Source organism: Radiomyces spectabilis (assembly GCF_025331425.1).
Source record: "Radiomyces spectabilis strain NRRL 2753 chromosome Unknown BYT42scaffold_5, whole genome shotgun sequence".
Taxonomy (NCBI): domain Eukaryota; kingdom Fungi; phylum Mucoromycota; class Mucoromycetes; order Mucorales; family Radiomycetaceae; genus Radiomyces; species Radiomyces spectabilis.
Genome location: NW_026251930.1, coordinates 1,924,975 through 1,944,022, shown reverse-complemented (window position 1 = coordinate 1,944,022; position 19,048 = coordinate 1,924,975). Strand labels below are relative to the sequence as shown.

The 19,048-nt window shown below is 43.3% G+C and overlaps 9 protein-coding genes across 9 annotated transcripts; 3 read left to right on the top strand and 6 right to left on the bottom strand.

Moving 5' to 3' along the window:
- The first annotated feature begins 498 nt into the window (after positions 1-498).
- On the top strand, positions 499-3,294 carry BYT42DRAFT_566999 (quinon protein alcohol dehydrogenase-like superfamily). Its single transcript, XM_051568051.1, has 7 exons — positions 499-923; positions 1,010-1,163; positions 1,236-1,404; positions 1,483-1,973; positions 2,061-2,248; positions 2,331-2,663; positions 2,745-3,294. Exons 1-7 carry the CDS (start codon positions 564-566, stop codon positions 3,255-3,257), a joined length of 2,208 nt encoding a protein of 735 aa, XP_051424855.1. The 5' UTR covers positions 499-563; the 3' UTR covers positions 3,258-3,294.
- Positions 3,295-5,168, bottom strand: BYT42DRAFT_566997 (methyltransferase-domain-containing protein). Its single transcript, XM_051568050.1, has 6 exons — positions 4,568-5,168; positions 4,253-4,504; positions 3,980-4,192; positions 3,802-3,908; positions 3,628-3,724; positions 3,295-3,554 (listed from the first exon to the last, which is right to left on the bottom strand). The coding sequence occupies exons 1-6, from the start codon at positions 5,144-5,146 to the stop codon at positions 3,348-3,350; spliced, it is 1,455 nt and encodes a 484-aa protein (XP_051424854.1). The 5' UTR covers positions 5,147-5,168; the 3' UTR covers positions 3,295-3,347.
- A 114-nt stretch (positions 5,169-5,282) lies between these two features.
- Positions 5,283-6,953, top strand: BYT42DRAFT_309801 (uncharacterized protein). The gene is made up of 2 exons (XM_051562965.1): positions 5,283-6,576; positions 6,631-6,953. The coding sequence occupies exons 1-2, from the start codon at positions 5,310-5,312 to the stop codon at positions 6,819-6,821; spliced, it is 1,458 nt and encodes a 485-aa protein (XP_051424853.1). The 5' UTR covers positions 5,283-5,309; the 3' UTR covers positions 6,822-6,953.
- A 132-nt stretch (positions 6,954-7,085) lies between these two features.
- Positions 7,086-8,014, bottom strand: BYT42DRAFT_495200 (S-adenosyl-L-methionine-dependent methyltransferase; the record flags this gene model as incomplete). The annotated part of the gene is made up of 5 exons (XM_051564348.1): positions 7,086-7,354; positions 7,417-7,482; positions 7,549-7,662; positions 7,741-7,859; positions 7,929-8,014. The coding sequence occupies 5 exons, from the start codon at positions 8,012-8,014 to the stop codon at positions 7,086-7,088; spliced, it is 654 nt and encodes a 217-aa protein (XP_051424852.1).
- A 26-nt stretch (positions 8,015-8,040) lies between these two features.
- On the bottom strand, positions 8,041-9,985 carry BYT42DRAFT_566989 (triose-phosphate transporter family-domain-containing protein). The gene is made up of 8 exons (XM_051568049.1): positions 9,667-9,985; positions 9,644-9,645; positions 9,347-9,526; positions 9,194-9,282; positions 8,979-9,132; positions 8,683-8,908; positions 8,509-8,619; positions 8,041-8,434 (listed from the first exon to the last, which is right to left on the bottom strand). Exons 1-8 carry the CDS (start codon positions 9,919-9,921, stop codon positions 8,108-8,110), a joined length of 1,344 nt encoding a protein of 447 aa, XP_051424851.1. The 5' UTR covers positions 9,922-9,985; the 3' UTR covers positions 8,041-8,107.
- A 148-nt stretch (positions 9,986-10,133) lies between these two features.
- Positions 10,134-11,677, bottom strand: BYT42DRAFT_566982 (uncharacterized protein). The gene is made up of 5 exons (XM_051568048.1): positions 11,146-11,677; positions 10,872-10,967; positions 10,695-10,810; positions 10,385-10,625; positions 10,134-10,313 (listed from the first exon to the last, which is right to left on the bottom strand). The coding sequence occupies exons 1-5, from the start codon at positions 11,224-11,226 to the stop codon at positions 10,284-10,286; spliced, it is 564 nt and encodes a 187-aa protein (XP_051424849.1). The 5' UTR covers positions 11,227-11,677; the 3' UTR covers positions 10,134-10,283.
- BYT42DRAFT_309775 (uncharacterized protein) lies at positions 11,245-11,677 on the bottom strand. The gene has a single exon (XM_051562964.1). It carries the CDS (start codon positions 11,628-11,630, stop codon positions 11,292-11,294), a length of 339 nt encoding a protein of 112 aa, XP_051424850.1. The 5' UTR covers positions 11,631-11,677; the 3' UTR covers positions 11,245-11,291.
- Positions 11,678-12,481: 804 nt separating this feature from the next.
- On the top strand, positions 12,482-15,765 carry BYT42DRAFT_566972 (107-domain-containing protein). The gene is made up of 14 exons (XM_051568047.1): positions 12,482-12,733; positions 12,795-12,911; positions 12,985-13,021; positions 13,089-13,416; positions 13,480-13,553; positions 13,610-13,669; positions 13,728-13,939; positions 13,994-14,119; positions 14,181-14,337; positions 14,408-14,483; positions 14,542-14,823; positions 14,875-15,073; positions 15,127-15,178; positions 15,262-15,765. Exons 1-14 carry the CDS (start codon positions 12,555-12,557, stop codon positions 15,433-15,435), a joined length of 2,073 nt encoding a protein of 690 aa, XP_051424848.1. The 5' UTR covers positions 12,482-12,554; the 3' UTR covers positions 15,436-15,765.
- Positions 15,761-17,960, bottom strand: BYT42DRAFT_566966 (major facilitator superfamily domain-containing protein). The gene is made up of 3 exons (XM_051568046.1): positions 17,611-17,960; positions 17,294-17,518; positions 15,761-17,227 (listed from the first exon to the last, which is right to left on the bottom strand). The coding sequence occupies exons 1-3, from the start codon at positions 17,817-17,819 to the stop codon at positions 16,228-16,230; spliced, it is 1,434 nt and encodes a 477-aa protein (XP_051424847.1). The 5' UTR covers positions 17,820-17,960; the 3' UTR covers positions 15,761-16,227.
- Between the last annotated feature and the right edge of the window lie 1,088 nt (positions 17,961-19,048).

The following is a 19,048-nucleotide window of genomic DNA, read 5'->3' as shown; positions in this document are numbered from 1 at the left end:
TTTAATGTTTCCTTACGTTTCTGGCATCATCCTCCTTATTCGATCAACAATTGACAAAGTATTTCAAGAACAGAAAACGCACTCTGTCATAATATCAAAATCATTTAAAGAATGTCACGATACATTCAAAAGTATTTTTTAATACAGTAGTGGCGTGGTCTTGATAATGATGAGAAACGTTTATGTAAAAAGGTAGAATCATCCCCTAGTTTGTAATCTATTATGTAATGATTGCCTATGTGTTCCAAATGGCAGATCAACCATTGAAGACCAACATAATTGTGCTTATTTCCCTTTCGGACAGGCTGATATAATGAACAATTTGCAATGAATCAACCTGTCCACAAAGAAGTGGTCCCTGCATGAAGAAAAAGCTTCCCTGAACGAATGACCAATTTTTTCGGGCGAATGAGACTCCGCTGCTCCACCCACTCAATTTTCAACTGAGAGTCACATACAGCAGTCCAAATAAAAAAATTAGTCTTTCCCGCTCAAAAAAAAAAAGTCAAGACCCACTTGTTCATTTCGTGCAGTAAGGAAATACGAAAAACCGAATCGACGCCATGGAAGTCCACCGTTGTCGTTTCATTGAATATCAACCTGCGGCGATCAATGCGCTCGACTTTACACCGTCAACTTGTAAGCAGAGTAGACTCGCGGTGGGTCGTGCCAACGGCAATATCGAGATCTGGGATCCTATGCATCGTTTCCGTCTCGAAAAAACCATTCCCGGTGGTCAAGATCTCTCTGTCGAAAGTCTCGTATGGGCTCACCAATCCGTGGTCATTGACCAAGATGAGGACGACGATCCCGAAGATAGAGCAAAGGAATTGCAAAGACAACTTGATCAGCCTCCGCGTTTGTTTTCAACCGGCTTGAATCCATTCATTATCGAATGGGATCTTACCAGTCTCACTGCCAAGGTATGTAGATCAACTACTTTGCTTGTCTTAACGTGCTTGACACTTTGTGCTTGATATAAGTGTCATTAATTGATATGTTTTTGCAGAAATCGGTTGATTCCAACGGTGGCGCTATTTGGTGCTTGGCTGTTAACAGTAACGGTACCCAGTTGGCGGCTGGTTGCGAAGACGGTTGCATTAGATTGTTCAATATTGCCGACGATAGTTTGGAGTATATTCGACGCTTCGATCCGCAAAAAGGTACAGATACGCATGTGACATGTATTATCAGACAATATACTTGATGGCTAACAATGGGATTTACCGATCCAGGTCGTATCTTATCGGTGGCGTGGGGACCGAATGATGAATACATTGTATCAGGTGGATCGGACAGCGCTTTGCGTAAATGGGATGTAGCTACCGGTCGTGTGATCCAGAGAATGACGGTGGATAAGCTCCGCAAGGTGGCTACTTTGGTCTGGTCGGTGGTTGTCACAGCGTAAGCACATAAATTATCATTCGTTAAATGTTGAGGTATCCCGGTTTCCACTCACCGCATTCTGTTTGAAATTATTAGAAATAATACCATCATTTCCGGTGATTCCCTCGGCAACTTGATGTTTTGGGATGCTGAGCAAGGAACAATGAAGCAATCTTTCCGCGCCCACGGTGCCGACATTTTGTCAGTGGTGGCCTCCAAGGACGGTCGACTGGTATTCTCGGCTGGCGTGGATCGCAAGCTGAACGCTTTCCGATGCGTACAACAAAATAAGCACAGTGACACCTCGGGCAGCAATAAGGGAGGCAACTGGGTCAACATGGGAAGTCGTCGTTACCATTCCCACGATATCCGTGCGTTGGCATTGGATGAAAGACCGGCCATCAACTCAATTGTATCGGGCGGTGTGGATCTGGAACTTATCTCATCTCCGGCTTTGGAATTCCCCAAATTAATCCAGAACAGATTACCGCCCTTCCCGCAGAAATATCTGGCTTCCGTCTCAAAGTCACGTCGTCTTATTCTGTCCATGGATTTCAATTCGGTCTCATTATGGCGGTTAGGTAGAGGTAAGAAATTCGTTTCTGTATATCGTCTGTACCTTTGGGTACACTTCCTTTCCATCACTCAGAATGAAAACTAATGGATAAACTTAGCTGGCCAATTGGATATGTCATCAACACGCAGCGTCACCATACCCGAGATGTTAGAACCTCATCAGCTCGAATTGCAAGTCAAGTTAAAGCCGGAGTGTAATATCACATCAAGTGCGCTGTCTGAAGATGCACAGTGGATTGCTGTATCTGATGTGGAGAATGTCCGATTGTTCAAATTGCACGAAACAGTAAGTATATGCCCTGACATGGACTCCTGTGCGAATACGACTGGCTGACTTTTCTTCATTTTTCGCTTATTTGTCACTACAGGAAAGTAAAGAGTTTGTTGCCAAAAAGGAGCGTGCTTTTCAGCAAAGCTTGCAGCGATATCTGGCCGACAAAGGAGCCGCTGCAGGTGCACATCACGTAGTCTTCACCCCGGGATCGGATAAGTTGATCGTTGTCACTTCGGAATCTCGTATATTGATCGTAGATCTCACCTCTTTTGAGGTGCTACATGAATTTGAGCATCATCGAGGCGTCGATGGTGACGATGCACAAGTCGGTACCGTGATCTCTGTGGCGGTCAGTGCAGACGGCCAATGGCTTGCTACAGGCGATGATCTCAATCGCATGTGTGTATTCAATCTGGATACTCTAAAGGTAATAATCGGATTCTCATGGAATGGCAGCGCAATCGAGATGGGCAATACCAGTTAACTTTTTTCTCTTCATTTTTTACAGCATCATTTCAACTTACCGCAAACGTCCACTCCTCATACTACTTTGTCTTTCCACGATTTGCGATCGAATGATTTATTTGTTGGGCTGGCCTCCAATGAATTCTATATCTATGACGTGGAGCGAAAACGATTAAACAATTGGTCGAAACAACATCAAGATCAGACGAATTCCAGGCTGAGAAAAGAACGCGATCGTATTCGTGGAGTGATGTACAACCCTGCCGATGCAAATTGCATGATCATCTATGGCAGCACTTATATTTGCATGGTGGATATGCATGACCGACAAAAGGGCAAATCCGAAGGCAAAGCATTAAAACGTAAAGCGGATCAGGAAGACAAAGCTCCCACGTACGAATCGGCAGCCATGACGCTGTGGATTTCGGGAAAATATCAGCATATCCTACATTGCGATTTCCTCAGCACAAACTGTATGGTGATGATCGAGCGAACGAAATTCAGTGTGCTCGAAAAACTGCCGCCGTCGTACTATAAACCTCAGTTTGCATCTTAAAAAAAACTACTCATACTGTTCATTCTTATTAAATTTGCTTTCAATTCATCATTTTTTATTTCATTTATTGGATGCATGCAATATATGTATTTAACGCTTTTTGTACAAACACGGTTTCAGTAACTCTTCTGCCCGTTTTTGAAGTTTGGCGGTGGATGGGGTCTTTACACCAGCTCCTTTTTGCATGGCGCGTTTTTGAGCTTTGGTCAAACCTTGGAGCATCTCGTCCACTTCGTCATCTGGATTGCTGATCTGTTTGGTAAAGTATAACATGATGAACATCTTATTGCTGTCATCCTATCAATTTAAAAAGTTAACAATAAGTCGTCCTCCATCTCCCTTTATATTTTCGATTCGCCGCACTACGTACCTTGTCCATATATTCAAAGCCGAGTCTTTCCAAGAGTGTGATGAACCCATCGACGTCGCTGAAGCGACTTACCACTTCGGCAATCTTCAATTCACCGCTGTAAAGAAAAAAAAAAAGTAGAGCTTAGTCATTACCAACATCTAGCACATGAAACCAGTTTGTCGCTTAGTTTACCCAGGCTTGAGCACGCGGTGTGCTTCTTTGAGAAATTGTATATAGTTTGTACCCATCAAGGACAAGGAAAAAACAGCTACATCCACGAAGTTGCCAGGAATTGGTAACTACGTAGTTGACAAAGCCTAAATCAGTCTTTCCATCCTCAGGGCCACGTCAACAAATATATCATTCTCACCTTGGCGATATCGCATGCAATAACATTTTCGTTTTTGGCCACCAGATCGAAACTGAGCACTTTTTGTTTGGTCAGAGTGGCCGCAATCGCCGCATCACCACAGCCAAGATCCGCAATCACCGTATCTTTTGGCAACTTCTCGAGTTGTGAAACAATGACATTGACGGGATTCACGGGCCACGATTCAACTTGATGCCGGAAACCTTCGTGGTACTACGAAATAGTGGAGGTTGGTATTACTTACTCCCTCTCTGATGAACTGCGCTTGCTTACCTCATTGAATAATTCAGGCTTTTCCTGGAATAGATTGAATGCTTCGTCGCCCTTGGTTGTATAGAGTTGTTCGTTTAACCAACGGAACCTCGCGCCTGATAACTTCTCCTTCATCTTTCGCTGGAGAGGTGTCAATCCATCGTTCTCTGTAGCATGAACGGGTACGCTCTTTGCCTCTAAATCCTTTTCTTTGTTCTCCACAGGCTTTTGTTTCTTCTCGTCAGACGTTTTTCCCTTTTGGTTGGCAAGCAGCTACAGTGGTATTCAATCCGATGAGTTGTTGAACTTTGACGAAACCAACGTTCATTCGTTTACCTTTTGGAGTTGTTTCTTTTGCTGGTTATTCAATGCCTTCTTTTTCTTTTCAACCTTATCTCCTTTTTTCGTCACCGGGACGTTGGGGGTTTCGTGATCTGTCACTTCAGAGGCCTCAGAAGGAACTTTTGCATGTGCATCCGTGACCTCAGAGGGTGCCTTGAGAGCGGGCTGTTTTGGCGTATCCACTTGGGCTTTTGCTGCCTTTTTTGCGGGTTTCTCGGATGCATTGGGGGTGGTCTGCTTTGAGGTGTCGATTTTAGCCTTTTTCGCGGGTTTTTCGGGTGATACGATGGTTTTATCGCTAGTGTTCGATACGCTATTCTCTTCTAATTCCTGTTTCTTGGCCTTTCGCTTTCTATTGCTCTTTTTATTCTTTTTGGTATCGTTTGGCTGTTGGATCTTTCTCAATTGCGCTTGAAGTGCATCGGCTTCGTTGGTGATGGTGCGATCTTCAGTGGGTACTGATGCTGCAGCTGGGGTTTTCTTTTTTTGCTTGGAATTGGGCTTGTCTTTATGTGATTGTGGGTTGATGGTGCTCGGTAAAGACCATCCTGAGGTCTCGAAAAGTGGCTGCATAGTGAATAACCGGGAAAGAACTGCAGCCATTTGACACTTTTTTGGGAAAAATGCAAAAATTGTCCGTGACTGCTAAATATGGTGCGCATTGCGGAATTTGGAGATCTGGCCAGGGGACAAGGACCAAAAAAGGACCCTCACGTCCAACAAAATTTCCCCGGTTATGCAAGCTTTCGCATCATGGCGGTTACGATGGCAATCTTGTTCATTTCAGCGAAGCTTTTATTCGTCGAAAGCAGCAACACAGTTGGATCAGCTGCATCACTTGGCAGCCGCAGTCAATCAAACGCAAAGCACTACTGAGAAGCGTGCATTACTTAATCGATTTCCTGGTTGCAACCCTATACTGAAGCGTATCTACGATCCTCACCTACGGCTCTTTATTTCCTCGAAATCTGTGCGTCGCCATATTGATCGTTTGCAAGCATCGGACAAGGTCCCCACGACGTCGGCATATACCTTGACTGAACTTTTAGACGCGCTTTCTTCACGGCGTTTATCGGGCCACGCTGCGCTGGATGCAGCCGCTGCATTCTTTTTAACACACTGTGACACCGAAGCGAGACAGCAAATATTTTGGCGTGTCCTGGATCGGAATCTGAAGATGGGAGTGTCGGTTCAAACGGTTTCACGGATCATGCCCAATGAAAACGACGATCCATTGGATCGACGAAAAAAGCACCCTTTTACAGTAGCCTTGGCCCACGCCATTCATCCGGGTGAGGAATGCAAGCTGTGGTCCGCTCAATACAGGCAACATGACTGGTATGCGTCACGAAAGTTGGACGGGGTGCGTTGTCTTGCTGTTATCACCCGTGGAAACGCATGCAATGATCATGACATTCGGTTTTATTCGCGCACGGGTCGTGAATTCAACAGTTTACAAAAAGTCGAAGCCAATATCCGTGACAGGCTCACGGCAGTAGAGGAAAACGATATTGTGCTCGATGGTGAAATCTGTGTGTATCCTTCCCCGCACGACACCACGCGTGAAGATTTTCTGACAGCGGTGCGGCAGATCCGAAATCGGCAGCATCCTATGGAAAACCCCGTATACCAAGTTTTTGATTTGATCCCTCGCCATGGCTTTCGAGAAGGAGCGGACAGCACATTATTTTGCGATCGGCAGGCACGATTAGCAGCATTTATAGGCGATTCGCTTCCACATCTGAGGCGAGTGACGCAAGTGAAGCTCCAGTCAATGGAGGACTTGAAGTCGATCGTTGAAAATTCCATCATCAACGGTTGGGAAGGGTTAATAGTACGGAATAATACTCCGTATGAAGGCAAACGTAACAGAAACATGGTCAAAATCAAGCAATGGGAAGATGCCGAGTACACTGTTCAAGATATCGAAACGGGGCTTATGCGAATGCCAGATACCGGTAAAAATGAGTGTGTTATGACCAGCGTCCTTATCAAGCATAAAGGTAATTGCAAGCTAAATTCGGATCTGAATATCCAAGCTGATGTCCAAAATCCAGGAAATACCGTGAATGTGGGATCAGGGTTTTCTTTACGTCAACGTCAACTTTATGCACAAGATCCGGAATTAATCAAAGGCAAACCTATCACCGTACGATATTTCTCGGAGTCAATTACTGAAAACGGGCTGCCATCTCTACGCTTTCCATCCGTAAAGGCCGTTTATGAGGAAGGAAAACGCGACACTTGAAAAAAAAAAGAATTGCATTTGTATAGTATCTCTATTTCCCTTTTTATATATGTAAATATTATGTGGCGTTGGGTGTTGGCATTCCAAATCATGTAAAAACAAGATAAAACATGGGACGCCATCGCTGTGATGTACAGATTTTGCTTTCAAAAATTGAAACAAAAGTTTAAGTATCGATCTAATGAATGAATTTTCAGGTGCTAAAGGAAAATGATGTCTATGATGTAGGCAAAGGAAAAAGGATGCTGAAATGAGCGACCTCACTTAAGAAGAGGGGGTGGATGGCTTCTCCTTTTGCATGGAATAGAAGAAATAGTGAAATGCATCGCCCAAGGTTTGCGTCTTCACTTGCCAGCAGTCGCGCACAAGATGTCGTTTACGGAAATGAGGCTGGCCAAAGGTGATGTAGATAAAGCTGCCTCCCACTTTAAGGACACGTTCTACTTCGTCCACTTCTTTCTTCACTTCGGCCACCAACTCTTCAGAAGGATCCCAGACATCACCACGATCACACATCAATGCATCCATCGTACCTGTTACAGTGTCTCTCATAAGCAAAAGTGACAAATCTCACATAATTCCTCATAAAGCTTACCTTTATCAATAATAATGTCAAACGATTCATTTTCAAACTCGAGCGCTCGAATATCCATTTCCAACCCTACAAGGTTCCACTGTGAGCGCTACCATTTTTCCCCAGCATGCTTGCTGATCAAATGAACCTTACACTTCATATCAGGCATATCCTCACATCGCTTTTTCATATTTTCAATCACAGTGCCAGAGTAGTCAATGTTGGTAATGTTTTTGTAACCATCACGGTACATGTCTTCACCGAGAGCTAAAAAAAAAGAAAACCAGCCATCGTTAGATTGCCTTTGTTTTTTGCATAGATCAACTTGGTTCCGCAGGACCGTACTGGAGTTTCCACAGCCGAGAATAAGAATGGAGGCATCCTTATGAGGAATGCAGCCTTGAAATAGTGGTTTTAATTCTTCATGAGTTTTGAACCAGTCGAAGGTGGTATCAGGCGATTCTCTTTTTCAGAACACCGTGATCGTTATTTAGATAAAGCTACACATGGGCAAGATATAAAGTTGAACTCACTGTTGATAACGTTGTTCCCAGTATTCCTTTGTTTTATATGCTGTTGGATCCTCTGGGACCACATTCAATGAAGTGGATGCCACCATGACTTTTTTACAAAGCAGAAAATAATAAAGCAATGGATAAAAGAAAAAAAAAAAGAGAAAAAGCCATCGTGGAGGACTCGAATTGACACTCCGCTACCGTAATTCGTACTGATCTTCATGCTCTTCACTGTTACGATAGGTAGACAATGCGCCATCCACCAAAAGAATAGGCGTGCTTTCTGCAACCATGCTGTATAAATGAGAGGAATGATGTGGGTTATGTTCTTCTTGAAAAGGCTCCTCTTCCAACCGCAGATCGTCCTCGGCTTCCATGGTTTTCTGTGTATTGACTGACAAATTGCGCATCTTGAGCCAATTATACAAACCAATACCGAAAAGAGTGATGCATAAGCCAATGATGTTGGGTATAGTCAATCGATCACCAAAGATAACACATGAAACTAGAATAGTGGCAACTTCCTACAAAATTGTTCCAACTCTTTTAACGGAGAACCAATCCATGACTATGGTAATTTTTTCTGTTTTTTCCCTACCTTGAAAATGCCGCACACACTCAGCGTTACGACAGAAGTTCGCTTGATCAAGAAGAACTCGGACATAATCATACAGAAAGCAAGCGTACCACCCGCCAAAATAATAAATATCTACATGACATTTGCAAGTCATAAACAACATATCTTGATTGGTCAGAAAAAAGGGTCATTTACCGTATGTACACCTTCGGGAAAAGATACAAAGAACGCGCTTCTGAAAATAGTGCCATATCCCTCAACAGCTCCTGCGAGAATGAAGAGAATCAACGCTTGCGCAGGTGCAAGGAAAAAGATGGATACAAATGGATTGGTAAGCCCCATGCTTTCTTTGCGCAGTAACACTTCTGTCAGACTCCATCGAAGACCACCGCAAGCTGAAGCGGCCATGACTTCAAGAAATCTATGCGAGATAGATGAGCAGATCAATTCTTGTATTTGAAGCCTCTTCAGTTTGCGCCTTTTTGTTTTACCCGATCATCACAAATTCAGTTTCGCTGGAAACCATGAGGAGGACACCAGCAGATATAATGACGATAATCAGTATCAGTTTCCAGTTGGGTTTCTCCAGTTTAAATAAAAAGGCAAATATCAAAACGAAGGCCAGCGTTGAGGATTTGCACATGGCTAAACAGATAAGGGATCAGTAAGACAATGCTGGTAATAAAAAAGTTGGTAGCAAACTTACTATAGAATGAAAGTGTAATGGTTTTTAGTGAAAGATTGGACAACCCAATATCGAGACTGGTTGCTAGTGCGCATGGTAACACCTTGTAACTAGATATCGAACAAAAATTAGCGTGCATAACGACCGACACTATCGTGTTTGATTAATCCGTACATGTATTCAGTGACAGTGGGCCGCTTTGTCGGCCGTAGCTTAGGAGCAATGACAAGGGATGTGCCAGCGAAAAAGAACTGCACCACCATGTGAATGGTGGTGACAAACAGAGGGAACTGAAAACCGTAATAATCGATGGAAAAGATCCACTTGTTATACACCGACAAGAATGTGGCAAACTAATAAGAGTTGAGAAAAATCTGTAATATGGCGAATAAAAAAAGATCGCTTTTGACAATACCGTATACCTATCCAAATTTTGTTTCGGTTATCATACCATCCAATTATTCACGGTTGGTCCGCGGCGATCGACGAAATACATACCACATTAGGATCCAGAATACATTAATAGCTGAGGTCTTTAGTATGGCTTTTTTATGTTCGTTCAGTAGCCGTTGACTTTGCGATTTATGATCGCCTCTTAATAATGTTTCTGATGGCAAAGAATCCAGATCATCGTGAAACAGAGAATCGTTGCTTTCCGACGACGACCGCAACGAGCTGCTGGATTTGCTAGCATGAGGTTGGGTATCATCGTGCACCGAAGTGTGCACCGGAGATAATGCTGTACCCATGGTTTGATAAAATGCGTGCGATCGTACCACAATCGATGCGTTTTGCTGTGAAAAGAACGGTGGGTCTGGAAAAGAAAGGGACAAAATTGGCTTCAGCGCACTTTCCAAACACTTTCAAAGCCCGCCAGGACACACTTGATTTTGACAGTCTGGGAACGTTGGTGAAATGGTATCATCTTCTTGAGCAGAACAGATTGAAATAATCATCATTATCATTATCATTCTTATTATAGTTTATTTTTCTCCAAAAAGAAACACAAATCTTGCAAGCCGACGCTTGGATTTTTTCACCCGCTTTTGCTTTTGGTTCATATCAAACAAATTGCGATGACTCGCTTGCCGGCTTGTCAAATTCTAAGTACCTATCGGGCATCTTCAAAACGTCTCCGTGCCTGATCCATGTCAGTGTATCATCGCTAACCATTTTCACGACCACATGTAGTATTTTCATGAGCTCACATACCATTTCCTTTACTTTATCCTTGTATGTTTCTGTACCGTCGCTGGACGAGATATCACTCTTTGCATAAGCCGTGCCTAAACCGGCTCCTTGGATATATCGCTCAGCAGCAATTGGGTCAACAATGCCTGAGCCATCTTTCCCTAACCCCTCGCCGTGACGCCATCCCATCTGCTTCAGCATACGGGCCCCAATATTGTCATCAGCAAGAGGCTTCTTGACAGATGCAGCTGGTGCTGCAGGTCTACCATATGACGAAATACACCATTAGTCAATTGTTCGATGCAAAAACAGATGAAGAAGAGGCATTTACGGCATATCCCGTCGAGGTTTGGCCGGCGGACGAAACGGAGGAGGAGAAGCAATGGCCGGTTTATCCGGCTGCCCGTAGGCTTGCCTTCGCTCTGCAGCTCGGTTTCTGTAATTTTGCTATAGAACGGCTTTGTAAGCAGCTGAACCAGCTCATCGTCATCAGTGTGGATCTCATTACCTCTGCTGTTTGTTCTTCGGTTTTTTCTGTGTCACTTTTGGTATACTGTTTTTTCATCTTGGCTTTGGCAACACAAGCGGGATCCTGGAGGTTTTTCTATAGATCATTCATCGTCCACGGAGAAAGAAAAAAAAGAAAAGATAACCGTTTTGTTATCATGTCCAACTTTCAGATTTTTGCTCACAAGCACCCGTTCTTCCGTCAACCACAAAAACCCCTTTTTCCATATAGCCATATCTATCACACTGGGTAGTTGACCAGTTTCACATCGTACTTTGTGCAGTTCCGAGATTTCTTGATGTCGTTGCAGATCCTGTAACGCTTTGAACTTTCGTTGACATAAAAGGCATGCCATCAGTGATAAATCAGCAAAGTCGTTGGTCGGCTGCTCAACACCAGGGTTTTCTTCCGCATCGAGTTTCAGCTCTTCCTTTTTTTGATTCCATTTCTGTAATTGGCTGTGAATCTAAGGTTGATTGGCCATAACATGATATTGCTGTTGAGTAATATTGGTTGGATGAAGGACGTAATGTGATAAGACACCTTTTTTGATGCAATAGGAATAACATCTTTGTCGGTCCGTTTCCGCTTCCGTTCAGTTTCTTCGCTCAATACTGGCGGCATGTCGACGGGTTTTGATTTGGCATTATCGCTGGTTGTTTGTTCCGATAAATTGTGTTGCGGCTCCGCTGAAGAATCGTCACTGGTTATTTTGGAGCGAATTACGAATTTAAATGCTTGCTGCTTTTGTGGAAGCATGTTGGGAGGAAAAGAATAGACGTTTTTATAATCAGAGTCGCCTCGTGCAGGGAAAGAAAAAAAAAAAAGTCGAAATCATGTGACGGGCATTTCCGAGGTGGCCCTTTTTATGCTTTCTTTCGAAAGATCAAAACTACAACGAGTCATCTTTATTTTGATCAATGTCGCATATACAATGCTTTTTGAAAGTTTGATATATTAAGCCTCTTATCATTATACTTTTTTGATTAACGCATTTTCGATACTTTTTGATGTAAAGCCGTAAGACTACAATCAGTACAGAAACATAACCGTATGCAATGGAGTAAAAACATCTATCCTATAACTTTGAAAGCAAATATTAAAAAAAAGGCATTTCAATTCAGGTAATTCGCAAGATATTTCAGTATGCAGCAAATCTGTCAAAAAGAATGGAAGATTGCGCAAATCAATATATCAATAGCAGAGGTTATGTTCCTGTGCAAACCAGGTTGGCCTCTCTTCTGCGGAAAAGAGCTCAAAGAGTTCCATACTTCAGTAATAGCAACCAGATCAGCTCTTTGTACATTATTTCCATAGAAACACTAGCTGCTCTATCGTTCTTACTTTGCAGTGCTAAACAATGGCTGCATTGAATTCATACGGTATCGTTTCACTTGTAAATGACGAACATCCACTGCGGGTCACCCAAAAGTATATGAACGAGGAGTGATTGTTTCTTGTATATGTACAACGAACATTGGGTACTTTCTTCGAATGTAGAATGAACCATATAGAGTTCATCGGTTGCCCATGCTGGAAATTTGGCATTTTCAGACAATGAAGTGCCACAGCGCTGAAATTGAAATGCCGCTTCCACCTTGGAAGGCTGTCGAATTTGTTCATTTCTTTCATCCGGTCGCTCTTTTTATAAAAGGACAGTAAAAAACTCGCACACCGGCAGTCATGTTAGAAACCACATTCAACCCTGGCAGAACAAGCGAATTCGCACGATCTATTCTCCAACGATGTGATGACGATCTGGATCTTGCTTTTCTCGAAATACTAGAGCAAATGATCACGCCAAAGGATGGCTCTTTCGAAACACAGTACTCACGCCAATTCGCTGATCTGCTAGCATGCAGGTAATTTACATTGAACATTAATTTGAAATATAGCTTGCAGTTAACTCTCTGTGAACTGTAGATGGCACGATTTGAACCGGTCAGACCAAGACCATCGCGAAAAACACACGACGAAAGAACAGATTGCTTTTCTCGAAGGGGAAATACGAACATGGAACTTGTTGGACCTGCTACATCGGTTAGTTCAACTTACACACAAACCACTATTTTACGGAACAGCTTTACTGATACGGACGCTTCTATTATAATAGCGTGGATAGCGATGCATCCATGGCCTACCGGCTCGCAGTACGTGCATTTTACGAATCAGCGTCATTTCCTCGAGTTTTCAACTGATCTTTTGTTACGTTTTCAGCATATAATGAAGTGGGTTAACGACCAATGGAATGTGACGATTACCACATCCTCGGAAGATGAAATGGATGAGGAATTAGAAGAGGAGGTGCGCGAAATTTTTCGAAAAAATCGGTTGCTCAAAGAACCGGAATACGAGCGAGAAAGCCGACCAAGCCAGCGAAGGAAACTCGACATGGATGCGGAGACCGAAAGACAATATGAAAAGATGTATCTGAATCTCCGTCATGGGAACTTGGATCAGGCCTGCAATATGGCAGAGACCCTTCAGGAATCGTGGCGGCCGGCTTTGTTCAAGCAGTATGTCAAAGACATCCATTGTGCAAGAGGTGAGAGAGCCAAGAAGTAGATTTGACGAGCCATCGAGCTAAGACATTGCTATTTTTCTTTAGCCGCCGCTGAATTCGACGGTGATGAAGCACAATGGGAGCTGTGGAAAGGGCTTTGCCACCGGGTTATGAGAGAGGTACGCCAATTGATGTCCTGATGGCTATGCACACGTGTGCTGAATCGAACTTTCAGGATCGAACAGGCCCATTCCAGAAAGCAGTTTATGCCATTTTTTGTGGCGACGTGAACCAAGTAATATTGAATACAAGCAACGAACGATGACCCACGGTGACTTACTTTGTATCCATAGCTCTTACCGCTGTGCAAAACCTGGGAAGATGTCTTGTGGGTCTACTGCAATTCATTGTTATGTTCATGTATAGAGCAAGAGATGAAAAACAGAACAGCACATCATGGCATTCCCCGTTCGGTTCGGGCAGCCGATGGATCTTCACCCAGCGTAAGGTTTGATGAAAAATTTCTTGAGGAAGCCTTGAGCAAAGACCGTACTGCGGAACATTGGTAAGGCGTACAAATCCATGCGCTGAGTACAGGAGACCAACTGACGTGCAATAGTGGATCCATCAATTCCCTTTTCCACGTAGTTCAGACAGCGGTCCTATGGAACCATTTACAGCCTTCAGATACCCAGTGCAAAGCTAAAAACCTGAACGAAAGTTGGAGCTCACATCTGAAAATCAAGTCTGTATAGCCAGCATACACTCAAATGATATATTCCCATCTTAACTTTTTATCAAAATAGATCTATTGAAGATCCGGCCCTGCAAAACCATGCGCAGCGCTTTATGTCAGCTTTAATTATCTACTCTCGCTTGGCTCTCGACCAGCCTTCCGATATAGAAACAGATACGATGCTGTACATGTATGCTCAGCGTAACTGGCAAGAACCTTGCTTCAAGGTAGGCTAGTCAATGTTCTCGAACTATCCTGACCCATGGAAAAATTGATTATATTATGGTTTTTTGCTAGCCCAAAATTGTAGCCTTCTTCGCTGCGAGACTTCCGAAAAACCATCAGATCGATCTGTTTTCGCAATTCCTGGCTGGTATGTGAAAAAGTTTCCTCTGTATATACTGCGTGATATGCTGATCGTTCAGGGATAGAATTCGATGGCGACAGAGAAGAACGCAGGATTCTGGTGGAACTGGGTGCAGAATATGGATTGGCTATCCCAGAAATATTGCGGCAGACTTATCGCAAAATGTTAAAGGGATATGAAGTGGCATTAAAAGGAAGTCGCCGCGATGAAAATGCTTCCAAAGAGGACGAATCCGAGTCAGCAATGGTTGATCGATGTTTTCAGGCTCTGCAGTGGCTGACATTGGACAGCGACCCAAGTGCTGATTTAATACAAACTGCGAATGGTCTCGTTCGCAACTTTTTGGGTAAGTCCAGTGTACACCACAACGCCACTGTTATTCATACGTGGATTTTAGTACAACAACGGTTCCATCTGGCGGAGACTGTACTTCATTCGATTCCTCAGCGTCTCTTAAATCTCAGCTTACTGCAAACACATCGAGCGTGGCCTATTCCAAGCTATCTTCGAGAAATTCATGACCACAAGCGACTGATAGAAGCGTGGAAAGCCTTTGATGAGTGGGATCGACTGCGCAAGGAGAAACCAGAAGACACGTAAGTCTCAAAAGGGTCGTCTACCCCAGCTGTAAGTAACATGAATATTGCAGAGGTACTTTGGAGGCACTGCGGCGATTACAAGCATGGCGAAATCAGTATATGGTGAGTCAGTTTTTTTTTTCTTCTAATACGTGTAAAAAAGTCAGGAGACAAAAAAGAACCCATTCGCTCACGTGTTTTTTTAGGACCTTGTGGATTCCTTGGCATGCGATCTGGAAAAGCTTCAGACGTACCTACAAGATAACATTGAAGCCAATGATGAAGACCTAAAAAATGAGCTCGACACGTTGCGAAAACTGTATATACCACTCGTTGACGCACGTTTGAAACAGTTACGCTCAGATAGTGAATCAGCATAAGCCGCATGCAAGTAAACAAATAAAGAAAAAGAGAAAAAAAAAAGCCCATATGCATTTACGAAATCTGCATTGTAGTTTTCCCCCATGTTCTTCATTACATGCTTGCTACTGTGCCGAATAGCACTTTGCGCAATGAAATAAAAGAACCACGCTCTGCATTTGTCCACACTGTGAAGGAAATAATTAGGCCACCGATGCCGAATAAGGCGTACCAAATAATAAATATGTCTCATGTTCCATGAGAATGAGCTGCATAGTAAAGTGCGGATTTCTTTCTGGTTTTTTTAGAGAGGAGAGCGACAAAATGTAAATAGACTAGACTGGGTAAGCTTAAAGACAGTATGTTCTTCTGAGAATACTACTGCGGTTATTCCTGGGAAATCAACACTTGCACAAGATTGCTCTATACAAAGCAGCAAATGATAAGCTGACTGAATTTAAAGTTTGTACGATGTTATTGCTGAGTTTCTCAGGGTCAGATTGCCTGCAGTATTCGTTATGTTTGACGTTATTTTGACATTGATTGCTGTCATGATTTTATTAGCGTATGTGGTATTGAAAGAAGAGAGAAAGAGAAGAAGATATTACGGCAGTAATTGAATAAAGCGAACGAGAACTGTGATAGGAATTAGAAAAAAAAAATGGAGAGAGAGACCCAAAAATAACAGGGCTCGAAAAGAAGGTAGAGAAAAAATAGGACAAGTGATGGCAAATAAAAAAAAAGATGAGCAGCAGGATCGACGGGGGAAGATGCATTCATCAATGTAGGTTATAAAATCGGTGGATCGTTCACTAATGGATGGAAGGTTCCTTCTTCTCCATGGAATAAGAATCCGATTTCACAGGATATTCATGAGCACCGTCTTCGATGGTTTCCACGCGACCACCAATCATCTTTTCAGCGCCCACACCATCTTGAAGGTTGTCGACTTCTTCGATTGTAACGTTGGGAACTGTCCAGCAGACAACGTAAGCAAGGATAAGACCGGCGGTGTTGATAGCAAAAGTCACGGCAAGTTCGGTCATGAAAGGAGTGTGAATGGCATCGATCTGCGAAGCGATGGCGTTGGCAGCGTTCTGAATGGTCTTGTAGAAACCACCAAAGCGAGCGGCACGTTCAGTATCGTTCGTCATGGTACCCAAAAGCCAGTAGATGAAACCTTGATAGATGGCATCGGCAAAACCGAACAAAGCGTATTCGATAACATAGCCAGCATAGCCAGGAGAATCGACGGAGATCTGCTTGAAGTTGGGATCTTTGACGGATTCACGTGTAAAGCGTTTTTGAATGAAAATACAACCGATCCAAAGAGCGCTGAGAATGACGAGAACCAAGGTGTTGCCGATGAAAGCACGACGTCTACGGGTACCGAGAGCGGTCAAATCCAGAAGCCAGCCGAAGAAACCAGCGCCGATGATTTGGAAGAGCCAGTAGAGCAAGTTGTTAAGACCACGAGCACGAAGATCAAAGAAACCGCCACCATTGTAGACTTGGAACTGGTAAGTGTAGAACCAGTTGGAGCCAGCAAAGAGAGGAATCAAGATAAGCATACGCCAGTCAAGGAAAAGACGGAAAATTTCGATAGCTTCACGACGCCAGTTGGAGAACTTGTGAAGAGAAACGGGGGTACCGTCGCTGCGAATGACCTTGCTAGCCGGCAACAAAGCAAATGCCAAAAAAGCACCAAAGGCCATGATGATGATGAAACCGATGTAGGTTGTCGAGGCGACTTCACTGCTAGTGTTGTGCCAGTCGTTACCGAGAGGAATAGCTGCACCAATGGTGGCACCCCTAAATAAATCGATAAATGAGTATACACGAATGTAAATGATGCGATTTTTTTTTTGGCAAACTTACAAGTTGAACACCATCCAAAAGATGGAGAAAGCTTTACCCTTGTCGTTTTCTTGAGGATAGGACATCATGATACCAGCTTGAGCGGTCCACAAGAAACCAGCACCCACACCGAGAATAGCACCAGTAGCGATGGTGAAACCCGAGTTGCTTGTAAGGTAGGAACCAACATAGAGGACGTAACAGAGAGCAGCAGGAATAAGGATACGATGACCAAAGATGTTATAGCTAGGTAGTCAGGGAAGAAGAAAAAAAGGAAAATCATACAGTTAGGTTAGTTAAAAAAGGTCATTCGAGTAAGTGTATGCTTGTGGACTTACACAGGAGCACCGATCAAAGAACAAATAGTGAAAGTGATGGCCAAAGCGGTATTGGCGTTATCCGTAGCTGTTCTGTCGGCTTTACCAGCACCACCCATACCGTTGAGGGCATTGAACATACCCGGACAACAGAAACAGATGAAGCCTACCAGGAAAACCTGGAAATTGGGACTGTTGAGGCGAAAAGGAAGCTTCTCTAGGATACCCATTATAGGAAAAGGGATAGCTTAGAAGTTAAAAAAAAGAAAGAGAGCTTTTTTGTGAAGTGGTGCTTTCTCAGGAAGGGAGGAATGAAAGCCGGTCTTTATATAATCCCACCACCCTTGAAAAATCACAGTCGTATGACAATCCATCCTTCAGGGTCCTCTCTTCTTTTTTTTTACAAATGGGTGAGGATTGGTACAAGATGAATTACCGTGTGTAACCTTGACTCGGTTTCACATTTGGTAATATCCGCATCTGGTATTTTTGCTCCTTCCAACCTAGCCAATTGTTGAACATGATCACCAAACAATGTGCCCAGCCTTTTTATTACGCGATGTAAGACCAAACAATCCATTTCAATATGAATTTGGTCTCTTGGGAAATCGTGGAGGGATTACATGATGTGAAACATACTGCTTGGTTTCAATCATGGAAAAAGGTCGTTTCCTTAGCGGATCAGGAAACGACGAATGTTTGTGTCAAATGACGAGCAGTGAGTGAGCTGAATGGAGTAGTTCTCAGAGGCTTTGCATCCTTTCCCAATTTTCAGGGCCTATCTTGGGTAGCTGACCTAATATCATGCTGATTTCCTTTTTTCCCTTTGTACAAACCGATACTGAAACATTTTTTTCACAGTGGGAAATACCAAGTTACCCAGCTGAACATGTTTCTATTGGTTCCTCATCTTTTTGTATGACTCCGCATCCAGTGATCAAACTTGGTTCAAATCCCAGAGACTTACTCATTATCTTCCAACAAGCAAAACAAAGAGAACGTTTGCTAAAGACAACCTTCTATATGCAGAACCAGTAATATAGCCCAGGTTATATGTTGTGTAAGAATGAATGTTCATCGGATTCTTAACTATTAAGGATCAATAAATGGTCCTAGGTAGGACAAAACCGCAGGCTTCCGCGGTGGTGGCCAATTCAAACTCCACCAGAGAGCCCTCTGTCACCAATGATGGCCCCATCTACTCTTTGTTGACAAGGATTGAAGAGCCGCCTTTTTAGGCATACCGGGTACTGAGAAAGGCAATAAAACAGGAATCACGGAATGACAAGGGCCAATCTAATTTTCACGGATTACTATAATGTCCAAGAAGTCACATCACGTAATGTCCAAGAAGTCTCATGATGTGATGTGATAAGCAATAAGGGTTCTTCGTTTTTCTTATTTTTTTTGGTCTCGCATCGTGTCATATGCTGTCCGATGAAATGACCGTTTTGTTACG